The 18,978-nt window shown below is 39.7% G+C and overlaps 2 protein-coding genes across 2 annotated transcripts; one reads left to right on the top strand and one right to left on the bottom strand.

Moving 5' to 3' along the window:
• Positions 1 to 4,200: 4,200 nt before the first annotated feature.
• tbx16 (T-box transcription factor 16) lies at positions 4,201 to 7,780 on the bottom strand. Its single transcript, XM_053623896.1, has 9 exons — positions 7,088 to 7,780; positions 6,777 to 6,933; positions 6,566 to 6,668; positions 5,878 to 6,042; positions 5,486 to 5,632; positions 5,325 to 5,395; positions 5,139 to 5,227; positions 4,802 to 5,012; positions 4,201 to 4,636 (listed from the first exon to the last, which is right to left on the bottom strand). Exons 1-9 carry the CDS (start codon positions 7,101 to 7,103, stop codon positions 4,201 to 4,203), a joined length of 1,395 nt encoding a protein of 464 aa, XP_053479871.1. The 5' UTR covers positions 7,104 to 7,780.
• A 6,750-nt stretch (positions 7,781 to 14,530) lies between these two features.
• On the top strand, positions 14,531 to 18,821 carry LOC128607527 (ankyrin repeat and SOCS box protein 4-like). The gene is made up of 5 exons (XM_053624441.1): positions 14,531 to 14,793; positions 15,856 to 16,155; positions 16,676 to 17,166; positions 17,289 to 17,402; positions 18,072 to 18,821. Exons 1-5 carry the CDS (start codon positions 14,655 to 14,657, stop codon positions 18,255 to 18,257), a joined length of 1,230 nt encoding a protein of 409 aa, XP_053480416.1. The 5' UTR covers positions 14,531 to 14,654; the 3' UTR covers positions 18,258 to 18,821.
• Positions 18,822 to 18,978: the final 157 nt, after the last annotated feature.

Below are 18,978 nucleotides of genomic sequence, written 5' to 3'. Positions count from 1 at the left end.
GTTCAACATCACCAGCAACCATGAGGTTAGCTGTAAACTATTGCCTCAGAACTTAGGAGCAGATGTGGAAGATGTCAACACTTTGAATCATTCCCTGTGACCAACTTCAACCATCTTAATGTTCTACCATCTTAAGCATTCAGTAGATATATTAAATTACATTAAACTCTGCCGATATTCCCATGATCTTCTTTTGCCCTCTTGTTGAACTCACCCCTGCTTCCAAGTTCACACAAGCCCACTGATCTTGCTTGTTATGACCCTGTCTTTCACACCACTGTATTTATCTAGTGGCACAACATCACCAGGACACACTGTTTTCTTATCAGCTCCAGACACACTAAAGCCTCACTGACCTCTTAACATTAGGGGTCATGCCAGTGAGTTCAAAGAAATTCAAAATTTCCCTTTTTGAACCATTTAGAACTTTTGAAAATGCTGACTGCTTTTTCCACTATACATCAATAAAAAAAGAACAACAACAACAACAACAGGAGGTGGCCCAAATGGGAAATAACAGAGCTTGGCGTTCTGCTTCATTTATAATGCAACATTCACAGTGATAACACTAAAAATGACTGTGCCATGCTAAGAAATAATTCAAAAGTGCAGAAAAAAAAATCATGACACTATACTAGATATTATCTGAAAACCTTTGTCTTTGTGAAAACAAAGGAGGTATGGACTTGGGAGTGGAGGACATATTTCACCAACGAGGGGACACTGAAATGGAACAATCTTGTGTTATGAGTGTGTTTAGACCTCAGAGAGAGAAATTCAACTTTTTGGTCTTAGCACAAAGTGCTATGTTTGGCAGAAACTAAAAGATGGTTGTGGTGGCATCATGATGTGGGGATGCTTTTTTTCATCAGCAAGGACTGGGAAACTGGTCATGATTGAGGGCAAGATGAATGGAACCTATGAAATCTGCATGGACTGCACAACATTCAAGAACTAAGGTTATATAACACTCCTTTTTTAACTTACTGTCCATTAACCAGCTGTAACTCATTCACCGATCCTGCACCATTCATCTGAGCTTTTCTCACCAATGGGCTGTTTACTGATCAGCTATGAATGGCTTTCGGATGATGGGCCATTTTAAGCACTCAGAACGACTGCTGGGCTGAAAAAACACAACACTGGAGTTCTACAAAATGAGTGGTTGAGATCGGGTTTGAGATCAGGCAGGCCAATCAAATTCTTCCACTCCAACCTTGGCAAACTATTTTTTTATGGGCCACACTTCGTGCACAAGGGTATCATCATGCGGCAACATATTTGGGCGTCTTAATTCCACTGAAAGAAAATCTTAATTGTACAGCATACAAAGTCATTCTAGACAATTGTGTGCTTCAGTCTTTGTGGCAACAGTTTGGGGAAGGCCCACATTTGGGGAAGTGTGATGGTCAGGTGTCAACATATGTTCGGTTTGGCCATGCAGTGTATATGTAATTTACTTACAGTTTACATACTGTGTGTTGCTGTTAATAGAGAAACGAATTTTGACCCAATTTAGAAATTATAAAATGCTCCTCGGACCGAAAATTTGTTGTATAAACTACAGTAATACCAGCAACTTATTGTACAGTGCCAGTAGGCTGTTGTTGGAAGAGTTTGGCCCCATGCAGCCTATAGTACACCATGAAACCTGGAGCTGGTATATCAGTGTTGCATTCTGCTTGGACATGACACAGAAAAAAAAAACAATGCCTTTATGCTAAATTGCATTCATTCAGGTGTACAACCAATTAACATACAATACAACACAGCTGTTGGTGGATTCGACTCGTTTTATGTTGTAGTATGTTAAACACAAACAAACAGTTGCCATGGTATCTAAATATTTTCCCTTGTCTTTTCTCTTCAGTTGATACATTACCAAATTTGTGCTTGTTATAAAACATTCTAAAGCTTACTACAATACATATGCACAACTAATATAGACATTTATGTCCCATATATACTTCTGTTTTCAACTGAAACTGAAGTAAATTTACTATTTCCAACTTCCAGCTAGGAAAAACAAAAAGCATGCCCCTCAACTTGGAATTCCTAGTTGAGAAATTGGGAACCCAAAATGAAACATATATGTATCTTATTAACATTGCTGCTCATAAATGTGTAGCTCTATTACTTCTCTACTTTTAAATGAGAATATAGTCATATCTGGGTGCCGATCTCAAATTCTCCCCAGGCCACATCAGCATTTTTGTGAGCCCTTGAAGAGCCATAACCTATGGCTATTCATTTTTATGGTACGGAAAGCTAACAGTCACTGGTGTAAACTGTAGATATTACTGGTGTAGTGTGAAAGTGTTGAATAGTATGTACTATGGACCATTGCAGTATTTTTTGCAAGTTTTAATGGGCCAAATTAATCAACATACAGTCACATTAGTTGGTTAAATATAACACTGACAATACAGTTTTGTTAAAGATTGCTCAGATCATATCGTAGTTACCTCTCTACGTTGCTGCACCCTTACTTATAGTTGTAGGAGGATGAAAATGATGTAATTCAGCTGCGGTTGAAAATGAGTTTCATTCAATCAAGACATTTCAGTGTGCACACTACATTTAAGCCAGAACATTATTTTGCCTCACAAAAATCACTTTTACAGTTCATTGTTCATCAGATTTAAAATCCATCCGTCTGTGGCTTTTTCCTGGTTTTACGTCAATCTTTCTCAAAAAAAAGTAGGTGCTTGGATCCCTAATTTACAATTTGGTATGAAAAGTATATAAATAGAAGACAAAAAGACTTTTTCGAAGCACAAAGCACACTAGAAATATGGAAATCCAACTCTCAGTAACTTGGCCAGCCTGATGATGATGATGATGATGATTGCTCTTATATTGTCTCAATTGATGGACAGTGAACAGGCCAATCTTTGCACATGCGAGATTGTCTCTGTTTCACACACACCGACACATAGACCCTCCCCCTTTACGGCAGTGATTAGCACCTGAGATCAGGGACGGTGGAGCCATCAGTGTCTGCTCTTTTGAGATGTGAAACGAGCCAGCCATCCCCCATTTTCACGCTGCTTAAGAGTCTTTCAGTGTCACAGAAGAGCTCTCAGTAGGATTGTGTGCACAGAAAGAGTTGTGGAGTTGGGTGGGTGCCTCATTAGTGTCAACAAAAGAAAGGGAAAATGAGAAAAAACAAACAAAAACGAGCAAACCAACACCACAGGGGAACCGTAAAATAATGTACATTTGAGAAAAGTAAAATGCCCTCTTATCAGTTATGCTGTTCTCTAATCGTTTATCACGTGTTGCATCCGATTCTTTATTACCTTGAGATTTATTACCTGAGAGATGTGTTTACAACAAGTGTTTCTCTTTGTGAGTGCAAACAGAATCGCTTTACAATGACCTTACTGTGTAATTGTTTGTTTTGAAAACTTAATTAAAAAGATGAACCCTTTAATTATTTAATTTCATTAGCATATACATATTGAGAAGAATGTGGTGTGGCCTGTTTATGCAAATAAATCTTTTGTAAAAAATTATGCAAATGTCTAGCAAAAGACTGAATCTTTCTAATGAAGCATAAATATTGCAGCAGAAACCTGGTTGATGATGTTCTGATCCATCCGATCTTAGATCAGAGTAGGTAGTTAAGGATGTAACACAGACCTTCTAATTAGTCTCACCAGCTCTACCTGCTGACTCGCCTGTCTACTCCACTTCCCCCCTAAAAATAGGACAACATAAGCAACTAAGACTCTTCACATTTACATGAAATGAGCACACACAACTGTCAGTGCAGAAAAGAAACCACAATGTCTGATTTTTACACAATATTTACTTTTTCCCCACACATCCAGTTTCTACAGTACCATTTTCAGCAAACACTTAATTTTTTTTTTTTTACAAAAATAATATTAAGCAGCAGTGAAACCATTCACTAAATAAATAAACACACCCATATTTCAGCCATTTCGAAAGAAACTCAGTCCTTTTCGGGTGCCAAGTAAGCAGCTAATACATTTTAAATTGGAAGCACGACACTAGCTAAACATACATCTCTTTTAGATCATTTGACCATCATGCAGTCAGCACTAGTTTTGTCTTGAAGTTTGACTAATCTCGGTCTCTCTCCAAACTTCTTGTGCGCTTTTCTGATTTCCACTTTGCCTCCAAGGAGGCTGAGCAAGCCTCGAGTCTACTCACTTTGTCCTGTTTCTCTGATCACCAACAGGAGTATGAGAAGAGCGGGTACTGGCTCCAGTCGGCCATGTTGGCATGATGGTAGCCGTGATGGACAGCTTGGGTCCCGTAGTCTGCTGCTAAGTGGTGGTGATGGTGCGGGTGGGATGGGTACTGGGCTGAGCTTGTCCCGCTCCACTGGCTTAGGGTCTGATCAGTGCTGTAGGGTGCATAGAGTGCATGATGTCCCAGCATGCCTGGCTTAGCCTGTGCCACAGCTACATTCAGCACCCCAGCATAGTCCTGCACACCAGCCGTAGCAGGGGGAGGACACTGTGGGACAACCAGATCAGTGACTTTGCTGTCCTGCTCAGGCACGGTGGCAATGTCAGGCACTCGTGATTCAAAGCTGGAGCGCCCAGCACTGCTGCTCATGCTGGAGGAGGTTGGTGATGTGGACTTGTTGTAATCAGGAAATCTGAGAAATGATCCAGAAAAACATTTAGTAAAAATCTTTCCTGATACCCTTTGATTAAAATCCAAATAGTAAAGCTCAAGACAGCTTATTCTCTTCTGCTCATTCAGCCAGCCATCACAAATACATTTGCAGCAGTGACTTCATAAATAAATGATCAATAGGTACCTGTAAGGTTGGTATGTGCCGTGGCCTGGCACAAGCTGTTCAGAGCTGTATATGTCTCGAGTATTAGAGCCCAGTGGGGAGTCTCTACCCAGGCTGTGGCTGTTTTCCCTATCAGATGCCCCTCCCCATGGAGAATTCGGCTCCTCTTTAACCCCCTCCTTGCATCCAGCTTGTGCCTCTGCCAGTCCCTCGTAGGAAGAGCGGCGCAAATCTAAAAGTTGTTAAAACTTCCCGTTAGTATCCACAGAATGCTACGACTGTAAATGACAACTTACATAATGAATTAATAAAGAAGGAAACTAAATTGTCCATTGGGATTGACAGCTTAAACCCATACCTGGTGAGCTATCTTGATCCGAGTCCCTGACCAACGAGTTCAGCCTCTTAGCCAGCTGCTCCGTATCAGCTGGGCCTCTGTTTGCACGTCTATGTTGGGCAAGAGGAACCAAAATCTTCAGAATTGTCTTTTTCTTATGAAAAACAGAAAAGATATTCATGCAGTTCTGCTGCTACCGTTGCTCACCTTTTTGAGTTCATGCCTTCATCTCTGAATCCCTTGGCAAAGGGGTTGTTGTCGATTTTCAGTTTGGTAATCTGTAAACGGAAGAACAACAACCATGAGCCACATACAAAACAGTTGTGTGCACCCATGCCTGATATTACTGTGTGTAATGAGAGACAAACCTTGGTATTCTGGTATGCCGTGACAGCAGTAAAGGAGGTCTCTGGGAAGGTGAAAGTCTGGAACACACTCCAGCGTACACTGTAGAGGTCATCAGCCTGCACGATGTGGAAGCGGGGATGGTAGCGATGCATAGAATGCAAGATGATCTGCACCACAGACAAAAAAAAGTCATTATTCACCTCCAAACTTTCATATTGTGCATATCCATCATTTGGTATCAATATCACTTTAGCAGCCATAACAACAAATCAGCTGAATTACCTGGTCTTATGTTGGAATAAGACCGCTTTAATCAAATGTTATAAATGCCAATCATAACTTTATTGATAAGGCCATTTCTGAGGACTTCAAGAAAAGATCCCAGGATCTTTGTTAAGAATAAGATACTTACATGTCCATGTTGGTCGAGGGCATTGTTGGTGAGTTTGAGCTTGAGAAAGGAGACAGACTGTTTCATCCAATGGCTTCCTGGAGCTGGTGAGTCTGGGTGCAGGTAGGTCCTGTAGGGTGGCTGTGGCTCAGCCTTACCTGCCACCTCCCACTTATCCTTATTCCACTGGACACAGAAGGAAACTTATTGGTTTCAGCAAATAAATGTTCATGGTCATGTTGTTGAGTACAAAGGTAACCGTCAAGGACAAGAAGATAGACTGCATTGCCGTTGCCACTGACAGAAGGGCTAAGGGTGGAGGGGGGTGTGACTTTGGGGAGGGGGACCCCCAGTTGCTCCTGTAAAAACAGGAAGAGTTTGGGCCCTTTGAAGTGGAGTGTGAGTTGTGTAATCAGTGGTGAGAAGACTCTGGACACAGACAAGCACCAACTGCCCCAATCACTACTTTTTACCGTCTCCACAATTTTTTTAGCATGTCCAGTGTACCACAAAAAACACAAGACAGAACATTTTTCTGTGGTCATTTCATTCTGGGTAAGTCTTTCCACCTTTTCCACGTCTCTACATCTTATAAACTGGTGAAATTCTAGACATATGTAAAACCAAACAAGGCCATTGATAAGGATATGGATACATGTCCATACTGGTTTGAGCTTGAGAAAGACACAGAGAAAAAGTAAAATCTTACCTTGTATCTGAAGCCATCTTCAGGCACAATGTCCACCAGGAGGATGTACTTTGCATAGGGCACAAGTCCAGAAATATTTATCTTACAATGAGGGAACATTCTCCTGCAATAGACACACAAAGCATACAATTTGATCAGCATTTATACATCATTCTTCATTGGGTGTATCCATAACCTCAAAAGGGTCTACCCATTAAGGTGGGTCTTTTACCTGCCAGGCTTAGTGATGATCATCTCAGTACCAATCTCATGGAAGGACTTCCAGAGCTCAGGGTCCTCCAGGGTTATCCTGATGTTCCCTTGGTGAAAGGAGTCTGTTGCTCCAGCCATTGCAGACGGAGGTGGAATACTGAAGTTGTGTTTGAGGTCTGAGTGAAAGGAAACAAGGAAAGAGACAGCATGAGATTGAGCCCTTATAGCATTCAATGAAGGATGATAGTGTGTTTTTTTTAAACTTCTATAAGAAGGTAAGTCTAAATTTCACAAGAAACACTCAACACAATGAACAGTGATCAAACTTACCTCGAATAGTTTGCATTTCTCAAGATTCTTCGTCTGCAACAAAAATCAAGATGAACCAAGAAGGATAATCAGTGTTTTCTCGATTTGTTTTCAATCACAGCACCAAGCTCTCCATATGATTTCCCGAAGCTCCAGTTAGATCCGCAATCACTCAAGTTAAGTCCAGAGATATGGAGAGGATGAGGGCATACAGCTTTCTGAGGAGCACCGAGGACATCGGGCAGATTTAAGGGGACATTGCTAGTGGGCGGAGCCTGGGACCCCATTCTCAGCCTTTGAAGTGGCCCAGGGATGAGTCAATGTCATGATGTGATTGGAGGATGGGTGAAATCAAAGAGACTTAGCAGAGCCTTGATAGAGTCCCAACAGGAAGGGGACCAGGCCGTCTTTATGAACTGCTAAAAGACTTTTAGGCAAATATTCACAGGGCTTCCTAGAGCACAAGTCAACAATGAAATCTCGCTAATGCTGCTAGTTAAAGTGAGTGAGGGCATAGCCATGGTCTAAATGGCATTTTTACACATTCACAGAATAATGTGTACACTTGGGAAATGTTTGATAATTCACACAGCCTTATCCATTCATTTTCACTGGAGCAACAGATACAAGGTCATTATATCAGCAGTGAAGATAGTGAGCATGCATATTAAATACACTTTATTAGTTTATTTCCAAACCCTAAGGTAAGTTATGCAGTAACTATATGGAAAATTATGTGAAATGATTAAGCTAATATTATAATACAAGAGTTTTTCACACTGTTTGCTGTTGTCATGAATCAGTGGACACTTTTAAAAATAATTGGTTTCCCTGTCTTAAGGAAAATGACATCTTTTCATCAGTTTCTAAATATTTACTACTACAGACTCTCTAGATCCATGTTTCTAGTTTAACATTTTATATGTAATACTATTTGTTTATTTCTTTAAATATTTTATTTAGAACATGTACCCGGGCCATTGTTTTACTTTGTAGCCAAAGCTGGAGTGAAAGAACACGTCCATTATAGGGACTGAGGGAGAGGAATGTAAAGCATTAATAGATTCATGACAGAATGCAGGCCCTCAGGCAAAAATGCAGGTGAGCTTACCTGAGGGACAACTACAACTCTAGGGTGTGTGTGTGTGGGGGGGGGGAATGCGTATTGTGGATTCAATGTGTCTAGACGTGACTATGCTTCAGTACTTAATCTCATTAGGAGCACCACCACATTCCTCATGTTTTCTAATCATGCAGAGAACTAAAGAGATCACATTGAGATGGATTTGGAGAAAGAGATAAAGACTGAGATGTGGATGACGCTGAATGAAATTCAAAGAATTATTTGGAAACAGATACTGCCAGAGTGGAAGAAGGTTGAGGGAGGAAATGGCAGTGAGGCAGTGAAAGAATTTGACTGTATGGCCCGGTACTTCATAGGCTGTTAGCACAATTGGGTCTCCAGTTACAGAGAACAAACACAAACAGCACAAGTGGGTTTATCGGGGTGAATAATCTTTGGAGGGAATTACTAACTATCCATGTTCATTTGCGAATGAAAGCGAGCTGATGTGTGTGCTTGACCTGCTGTATGCACAAATGAGGAAATAAGCATTGGAGACAGTCTGGAGTCTGGAGTCTCTTCATAGACATGTTGATTTACTGATCGACTTTTTCTAAAACTCCTTCAAATCCTTCTGGTTATGATTTTTCTATCGTGAATCTCATGAAAAGCTCTTAAAGCTACACTATTAGAAAAAAAAAACTAAACAAAAACACAGTCCCCCAGGGGTTCTTTGATGAATTTTACTTGGAAACCCTGGGTGTTGTGGGTTTCTTCATAAAATCTTTAAACATTACCCCAAACAGACAAACCCAAAGAATCCTTTACAACAGGATTCTCAAAATGTTTTGCAACCCCATAAAACAAATTACTCTCGTGAACATAATCCAACTATTGAAATATCGTTCATAATTATTTAAAAGTGTACTTAATTTAAACTTTAACTTAAAAAATATATTTTTGGATATGTATTGGTTCCATAGAGTTTTTTATTCCTTAATTTCTCACTCGGCACACTTTTATTGAAATTGTCATTTGCCGTTATTTATAGTTTGCTTGTTTTTGAGTTATTGAGATTTGGATTAAACCCTTTCAACTTAAGCGACCAGGCTAATAAGTATAAGAACTCAATAATTCATGTAAAAACAATGGTGGGTTGTGACAAATGTAATGGAATAAAATAAATGAAATAAACATCGCAGGCTGTGCGTCACATTGAGAACCGTGGCTTTAGATACAACCTTATTTTCTAGGTGTGAAAATGAGCAGAATTTGATATTGCATAACTGAGTAGTAAGAATAATTTACTTACAACACTCTCCTTGTGAAACGCTCATAATTCTTGGTTTACGTAACGGATGTACATACTGTAGATTATTAGTCAAAGATAATGATCTCCCAACACCAAAGTGCAGCTGTGGTGTGTAAAATGTTGATGGAGCGAGGTGTACGTTTCAACAGCACTTACATTAGGACCATTACACACGGTGATGAGGTTGACAGATAAAGAGAGCTAAGAGGGGGGGAAAAAGTCAACAGCACCTTATAAAGCCCAGGAACATATAATTCATCTTAAAACTCTGTTGCAAATTATATATAAATTCATGTATTTTTATTTTTATTTTTATAAAGGCCATAACTTACTGACACGGCATGTACTGTACGTCACTAATTTTAGCACCAGAAAGGGTACTATGTGACGTTTCACTTTCAAGTAAACCCTCTTTACCAAAAACCTTCCAAAGGACCTTTGAGGAACATTTTTAAGAGTGTAGCATAATGCCGGATCATAGCCTTTCACCTGGTAACAATAATGACCTCCAAATGAGTTACAAAATACATTTGTAATATATAGTGTAATGCAAGGGCATAGGTTTGGTCTCAATATTGATAAAAAAAAAAAAAGGACTGTTTAATGTTGACAACCAAATGGTTTATTAAAATATAACATCTATATTTACATTAAGACCTGTATTTATATTTAAATACAAATTATACAAAGCAACAGATCAAAGACTAAAAGATTCTAAATTCTAAAATTCTGCCCTCCCAAAATATGGGTAGGGACATGTCCCTACCGTCCATATGCAAATCTACGCCCTTGGTGTAATGCACTATATATTAAGTTGAAGGGCCTCAACACAGGTTTAGGTTAGGTTTAGCGATTCAAGTCAGCCTTTAAAAGACATACTTAGGTCTAGTATAAAGTGAAATTTAGCGGGTTAACATTTTGACAGCTCTCTGCTGGCGTTGCTTCAATGCCCTTTAGGGAATTCAGCCCTATACATCTGGTTTCTTAAGTGCTCCTCTCAGTTTCAATCAATAGCGCATACAGAGACTGATGGAAATGTATTTTTGTGTCTTTGTGAAGGTTATATAACTGAAACGAGACTAAAACTACTCATAAAGGGAGTCCCAATTACAACAGGATTGTGTGTTTATGAGTTGAAAGCCTGCTCTAGCTGCGAAAGTATTGAATGCAGGCCAGGCTGAGTGGATGCATATTGGTCTTATAGCTCAAACTCATCCATACAGAGTGTAAGAGAATGGCCACAGATCCTCTCACACCTCTGTGACAGACTTCATGAAGTGGCCTCTAAAGGAAAGGAGAAAAATAGGGACAGGATTTCTTTCCAGTTTCTTTCTCTCTAATGAAGGTGTGATGGTTTCAGTTCTTCCACCTGAGAGAAGCTGGTGATGAGCACACGTAATGCGTTGTTGGCGTCACTCCACACTGTGGACACACACACTTCCATCCTGGTGCGTAGAAGTGTTGTGTTAAATTCCTACTGGATTGTTCAAATTGTAATGTAGGACATGGTTGAAGTTCATTCGTTCTAATTTTGCCTATTGTTAGAAAAGAAGGCTCAAATGTCTTAAACATGTTTATACCCATGAGGGGGATAATCTTACCTGGATACTGTAGATTCATACCTGCAGTTGAATTCATAACATCATTTCAACACACTTAGTTGTATGAGAGTAATAAATGAGCAAATAAATCACACCATTCAGTGTCACCCAGAAGACGACGGATTCCATTTTGAGTCTGGTTCCTCTTAAGGTTTCTTCCTCAGGCCGTCTCAGGGAATTTGACCTTTTGGAGTTCAATCAAGGAAGTACCTGATATGAGATTCTGAATAATCACTCAGTCATTGCAGCATCACATTCATAGAACTACCGCACTCTTGTATGCATCTAATATTATCGTATGCCATTTTGGTTGAATTTTGTTCTTCTTGCCACTGTCACCGCTGTCATTGAGTAACACAGGATCTAAATCTACGTCCAGATTTCTGTAGAAATGTTTTTTTTTTTTTTGACAATGTTTATATGTATAAAACTACAACTGAACTGAATTAAAAAAAAAGATTTCATTAAAAGTATCCAGTATGAGAATAGTAAAAGAATATTTGATGCTCAAAATGGCAAAACATGATGACTCTACATGGCAGAGTAGCTGGAACAATTCACTTGGAACATTATCTCGAGAACTGTTAATCATTCCTGATTTAGATACCTGATGTTTGTCGGTGATTATCGTGTAAGATTTGAATCAGTCATCACCAAACGAGATCATGAAAGTTGTGTAAGACGTTGATGGAGCGAGGTGAACAGTACTGTACGTTTCAACAGCACGTTTCAAGTGGTAGTGATGATCTTGATTGATGAAGCTAAAAGAAGGAAATAGAGGAAGAAAAAAAAACAAGAAACAGAAATCCAGGATTAAAACAGTAATGAAGTGGTACAAAGGTTGAAATGTGTGCAGTGCTGTCAGTATTAGCAGCTCAGGCTTGATGATTTGGACACTCGACCACGTTAAGGAGCTTATTAACACCTATGAGGTGTTTGTCTAGTTAGAAATTACACACGATTCTACAGTTATGGAGCATGAGGGTAAAGAGGAGGGGGAAAATGCAATTTTCTGAATGATTTAGCGACCAAAATGGAATTTGATGATGATGACAATGCATATGAGAGAATGGTGGTTATATAAGACGTATAAACATGATTCTGGAAATCTCGATGGCTATTCAGAAATCTCATATCAAGATTTTCAATCTTCACGAATCTTAATTCAAACTCCAAAAGGTCAAAGTTGGGTCCTTCAGCTAGTTGACATTGAGCTAACCTCATCAAGTTGTGAAGCACGTCATAAAATTATGCATATGCTCTTTGATGTGGTTAAAATATCATTAATGTGTTGCTGAAAACACATGGCGTGCCTTTAGAGGAAATGTAAGGTTGTCCGAGGTGTCGTATATAAACGTTACTAGCGGCTTCCTGTTGAAGACCCCACAGAGATCAAGAGAGCCCTACCGAGCCCCACACCATGCTCAGAGTTGACACACACACAGCCTGAACCCAAGTCCAACTCAGCTTTTGTCTTGTGCTGTTTAGGAACTTTGGTTTTATGGAGGAAAAGCTGATCTCAGATCGGCAGCTTGGTTCAAAGCCATTGCCATCAACGCTTCATAACGCCGCTTATTGTAGGCACATTTTTAGTCATGTGAATTCGTTACAGCTTCTAACTTCAAGTGCCGTCATTGCTTCCAATAAATGAAACGTGTAGCAGATAAAACAACGGCTAATATTCCTAAAATTAAGAACTGTAGCATTTTTCCTTTTTCTACAAAAATGACCATTGTTAAGAGACTAAAAAAGTCAAAACACATTTAAAAAATTTCATTTCATTTCCTTCTTGCTAACTCTGTAGAGTTATAGCCAGGTTCACCATTTGCTATGCCTCACATGGACACCATCAGTACTCAATAGCTTAACAGCTGCCAATACACAGGCACTTCTGGGCCGTGATCAGACGGCTGTAGGCCTCCATAAAGGCCCCCCCTGCCAGGGCCCGACGAGAAATCTCACACCTTTCACTGGCATTAACCATGCAACACTCCCTTTTGATGCTCTAATTGGCCACTTTCAGCTCTCAGGTACGAGCCATCAACATGAATGTAGAGCTTGGCTATGTCTGGACACTGGAAATCAAGTCAAATCAGCATCTGAAGGCACATAAACTAGCACATACAGTAATGCTGAAGAAGGTTCCTGGGGTTTAAGACGCAATGAGAAAGCATAAACGAGGAACCGGTCAAGATTCCAGACATTTAAGGGCGTAGTGTGATAATCAGTACTGAATACACGAATCCTAACACAACGCAAGAGATTATATTATGTTCCTTTAAGGAATGAGCTGCACGTTTGACCTTGGGTGTATATAAATTCTAGCGTGCTTGCCAAAGAGAGCAAACGACAAATTGGCGGCACTTTATAAGAATCCTCTAGGAGTTGCTAATGGGCCCTAATGTCCTGCTTCAGGTCTGAGGGCTTCACACTCGGCTAGCCATTCCCTTTAACATGGCCTGCCTAATGCAGACGGGGTGGTCCAGCAGCAAAAGGATAAACAGCCAGCATTTGCACGGCGAAAGAGAACTCAAAATGCACTTTTCTAACTTTCTCCTTCCAAACCCAATGTTCCTTTCCAATATAGGATATTCCACAGACTACACCGAACCCCTCATATACTCAATTCAGTTAGACTGAGTGTGTATAATGCTTCTAACAAGTACAGCTGCATAGAAATCAGGATGTATACTATAAAGATAAATGTTGAAAGGATGTTCAGTATGCATATATTGTGAATCCTGGGATGAGCACAGGACATTTCCACGCACAGCTTTGGGGCTCTCTGACCACTGTCTAGTTCAGGGGTTCCCAAACTTTTCCAGGGCAAGACCCCCCAAATGGCATTAACATTTGACCGAGGCCCCCCTTTTGCAAGATGTCTTTAAAACACATTAACAATACAGACTTCTGAATATATCCCTCTTTTTTATTAATAATTACATCTTAACATTACATTAGGAATTGATTGTGTGTGTGTGTTTGTCTGAGAGTGAGAATTTATTTTTCACACCAAATTGTTGAGGCCCCCCGGGGGCGCCACCTGGCGGCCCCCACTTTGAAAACCACTGGTCTAGTTCTGAAATCTGGTCACTGGTCTAGAAACTGAAATCAGCTAAACCTGTGATAAGGACTGAAAAAAGATGGACTGATGATGCAACGACAATTTAACTCTTTCAAATATTTATTATATTATATACCTCTGTACATTCATTCCACCTTCATTGCACATAACTCTATTTAACATACACAGTACATTCTGTACTTCCATCTGTAAATAGCATATCTGTACATCCATAATCCTGTCTATTTTTGCTATGTCTTTACAGTATTTTATTGTATTATATTTAATTCTATTGCTCAGTTTTAAAAAAAAAAAATATTGTGTCATATTCCGTTTTTTCTGCACTGGAAGCTCCTGTCGCCAAGACAACTTCCTTGTGTGTGTGTGTGTGTGTAAACATAGCCTACTTGGCATTAAATCCCATTCGGTCCGAATGCCACAACACAGAATCAGAATCTGAATGAATCTGATTCTGATTCTGTTTTGTGACGTTCAGGCCTGAGGTGATTTTGCTCTGGTACACAAGTATACAGTAACGTGTGGCGTTCATGATGCGTATGTTTCTTTCCGCGCTGCAGCGCAACGATGCCGCCGAGGTGGACGAAATCCTCCGCACCAGTAACCTAGATATAGACGCCATATTCGAAGTGGAAGACGAAAGCGGTGTCCTGGCCTCCTATAATAAAGGTAACTTCTGGCGTTTTACTGTGGAACTGACGAGCGGTGAATGAGCCCTGCCACAAGATGGCGGCAGAGCGCTGTAACTCAACACTATTCCAGTGTTTTCAGTCTGCGTCTCACTTTCTGAGTCAGGGACTGAGCATAGTTATTTTCTAAACATTTTCAGCAATAGAAAATATTCAATATGGTCATGAAAAATGTCTTATGGTGGAAATAAATGGAAAAAATGCCAGAATACTGTCGCTAAGCACCTGGAAATGATAATGTTTTCATTATATTTGCAGTAAAAACCTTAAGGGAAGCAGAATCTCCAGAATTTATAATGAGTTCTTCTAAATGAAATGAACAGTACAGGTGTTACTCTGAGACTTCATATGTAGTCAGACAGGCAGTACACCTTTGTGTCTGAGTTTAACCAAAGAGACTAAGGTATCTAGCCTGACTAGTGGAAGTAACAAAAGCTTATGACCATCAAACTGCATGATATCATCATACACTGGAAGTACATTTTTCACCTAATAACTTAGAAAATTTCATTCCGAAATTGAATTATAAGTGCTGATGCTCTTACAGAGTGTAATTAATATATAACTACTTGTGACTGTGGGTTAAAATAGATCCCACAACAGCTATCGTTATTAGCATTATACACATTACTTTTTATATACTTTTGCTCATTTTCATAGATATTACATATCTGAGATGACTGAAAAACCCGAAATGTTGAGTGTGATGATTCCAACATGCATTTTTGCAGCATGATAACTAATGATGAGACGCTTTCATTAATTATTAGGGTTTTCTACATGCACTGCAAAACTGGAGAAGAAATATTTTTGTAAATTTGAGTTTCTTCTGAAATTTTTCCTCTGCTGATAAATAGACTGGGGTCAAGGACATATTTCACATTTTCTGATCAATCTCAGTAGTCAAATGCTCTAAAACCCTATTTTAAACACTGTAGCACATCTCTGTTAACTATTCCTAGCACCAAACACTCTTACGGTGTTCTGAGGTTAGGTGATCCCTAATATTTCTGTGTTTTATTTAATGCCTTATTGACCTCAGGTTCCTGGCTATGTAACTTTAAACCGAAGTTCTCCTGGGCGATGGGCATTCATATATGCATGATGAACAACGCAATAGAAAGTGCCTTGGTGCTTCTGCAGAGGGGAGCAGCAGTAAACAGGAAGCCCAATGGGAAAACACCACTGCATGTGGCTTGTGCAATGTCTCATGCTGACTGCGTGGCTCTGCTGCTCAACTGGGGAGTTAAGGTCAACAGCATGTCCCGGAGTGGATACACCCCACTGCATTACTGCATCACGCAGGAGTCAGTGGACTGCGCCAGACAGCTGATACTCCAAGGTCTGAAAATAACCAGTACTCACAGAATGTCCAAAAGTCCAGATTCAAGTTAAGGTGCATAATTTGTTTAATAGTTAATGGAAAACATTTGAATAGTGATATCACTTAGAATAGACCACCACCACCGATGCATTAACTATAGAGCTGATTGCGCTGTTGCCTTTGGGTTTGTAAGCCCAAGTGGCCTCGATCTGTTTTTACATTTTCTTTAGTTTTTAAATTAAATGTCGATAGTTTTCAACTGAACAATTTATGATTTTTGAAACAATGACTATAACTAGTGTACACTAGAATTTGGTGCATTGGATGGTTGGGCCTCTGGTAATACCTGGTTAGTGGTGGTCCCATAGTGGTCTTTTTACACCCTTGAACAGAGCAAAGGTGGGCTGACAAATTGTACATAGCAACAAATGGCCTACAGTCATGAATTGTACACACAAAGTGACCTTTATGCCAAGTATATATAATAAAATGGCCAAAACGTGTAGGTTGATTCACATCACAGTCGTTTTTTCTACAGGAGCAGACGTGAACATGCCAAGCCAGAACACTGATGAAGACACTCCACTACACACAGCCGCACGCCACGGTATCTCTGAGCTGGTTGGCCTTTACATTACGCATGGTGCTGATGTGAATGCATTCAATGCCCATATGGAGACCCCTTTGATCACTGCTGCATTCTCAGCTATGGATGACCATGTGCAGACTTACAGCGAGCAGCACCATCTTGTGTGCCGCATGCTGCTGGACTATGGGGCCAACCCAAACCTCCAGGATATAAACCAAAAAACAGCGCTGCACAAAGCCTCATGGAACTGCGACCAAACACTGATGCAGATTCTGCTCGATGCTGGGGCCGATCCCAAGATCGTGGACATGAGCGGTAATCCAGCCCTTCAGTACACATCAAATATGATACAGATGCGGCCTTACTGTGAACCATATCGCTGCCTCCAGCTGGTGCTTAACTACGGAGCAGTCAGAGTCTACCCAGATCAGTTCTACAAGGTACAAGTTACACAGTTTGGTTACAGCACCATTGCAAATTTACCACTGAAAAATGTCTCAATCTAGTGTTTTTTTAAAATTATTTTTTATTATTATTTACTTTTATCATTTCTATTAATCAGCTGTTGGAGATTTACCATGATGACCCTAGGACAGTTGAGGTGATGGTAAATTCCTATGGGCATCTCATGAGTACCCCAAAATGGAGGGACGCTGTTCCTAAGGAAACATACGAGGTGTGTCAGTGAGGCCTAAAGTGTTTGGAATTGGGTATCTTTTTGAACCAATTCTTTGTTCTGAGAGTTAAGTACATCTGTTCGCAAGTACATTAAGGCAACTGATATCTGGTCCACCTAAACATTTCAAGTGAACTCGGGTGTGAACTATAACGTTAGTGACAGTATTCCACTTCCTGGTTTGGGCATCGAATAATGTGATTGTACTTAGTAGATAATTTTGCAAATTGGAAGGAAATTTGTGTGAAAACTGAGGGTACACACTCAGGTATTTGGGTCAAGTGTGAAAAGACCTTGACTGTAGAATATTGTTTTATTTACTCCACTGAAAAAAAGGCTCCATCTGTCACTCTAAAGCATTTTAAGGTTTGTCCTTGTGGGAGAACCCTTAAAGGTTTAACAGAGGATTTCTTATTTATAAAAGTTTTCTAAGCTATTTAGAAAGCTGAACCTGTTAACTATCCAAATAGATCATAAATAACACTGATAAAGTGGGTACATACTAATATTTGAACTACAAACATAATTTTCTGACCAACCTAGCCAGTTGAACGTGAGCATTATGCCATGATGCATTGAACAGACTGCTTATGCATTATTATCTACATATACTGTACAGTATATTCTTTATCATTTATGAACCTTACATTTTTCTCCTTCTTTCATTAGAAACACGGGATGTTTTATGACTCACTGGTTGCTGCCTGCACCACTCCACGTTCTCTGCAACACCTGGCCAGATTTGCCATCCGCACGGCAATGTGCTGCTCCTGTGAATCAGGCCTTAAGCAACTCCCACTTCCTCAGTCAATCAAACAATACATACTGCTAGAACCTATGGGAATCATACTCTAGTGACTGTATTGGCTCAAAGGTGAATTTACAACGTGCCAATCTCTCTGTCCATATTAAACCTCCTGGGATACAAGTGCTCTCAGGAAAATGCTGGAATTTGCATTGTAGCTTAGGTCATATCTGCAATATTTTAATTCTTATAACATATACTGCCAGTCAAAAGATTTACCAACACCCTATATTAACATTTTAAGTTAAATGACAAATATCAGGGTCAAGTGCAATACTCTAGAATGAGAAAATCTAAGCAGGAAATATGTGTAAATGAACAAAGAAGAATTTGTCTGAGAAACGCTTGTTTATTTTATTGGGAAAAAATGTAGAACTAACTGGAAAAGACTAAATTTATCTGGATCACTCTAATTAGGCACACAAAGCATACACTGTAATATGTCCTATAGCACTCACTTAGAATCCCATTAGGATCTGACAGTGGACAATGAAGTCAGTTAAAAAGTCCTTAAATACAGAGATTTGGGTATTTCGTGACATATTGCTTATTTCCTTCCCCCCTCCTCATTTGATTCCCAGTAGTGCATAAACTGTAATAAAATGTAAGACTATAGTAAAATATAAGACTTTCACCTGGCAACTATTACAACACCTGTAACTATTTCTAAGAACAAATATGTTAGCAGGTTTTATGGTCTGGCCTGTTCTGATAATGAAATGTTCAGACACTAAAACATTATTGTTAGATTCACTTTTAAATTATTCCTTT

This window comes from Ictalurus furcatus, chromosome 5 (genome assembly GCF_023375685.1).
Source record: "Ictalurus furcatus strain D&B chromosome 5, Billie_1.0, whole genome shotgun sequence".
Lineage (NCBI taxonomy): Eukaryota > Metazoa > Chordata > Actinopteri > Siluriformes > Ictaluridae > Ictalurus > Ictalurus furcatus.
The sequence above is the reverse complement of the archived record's forward strand: the minus strand, read 5'-3'. Positions and strand labels throughout refer to the sequence as shown.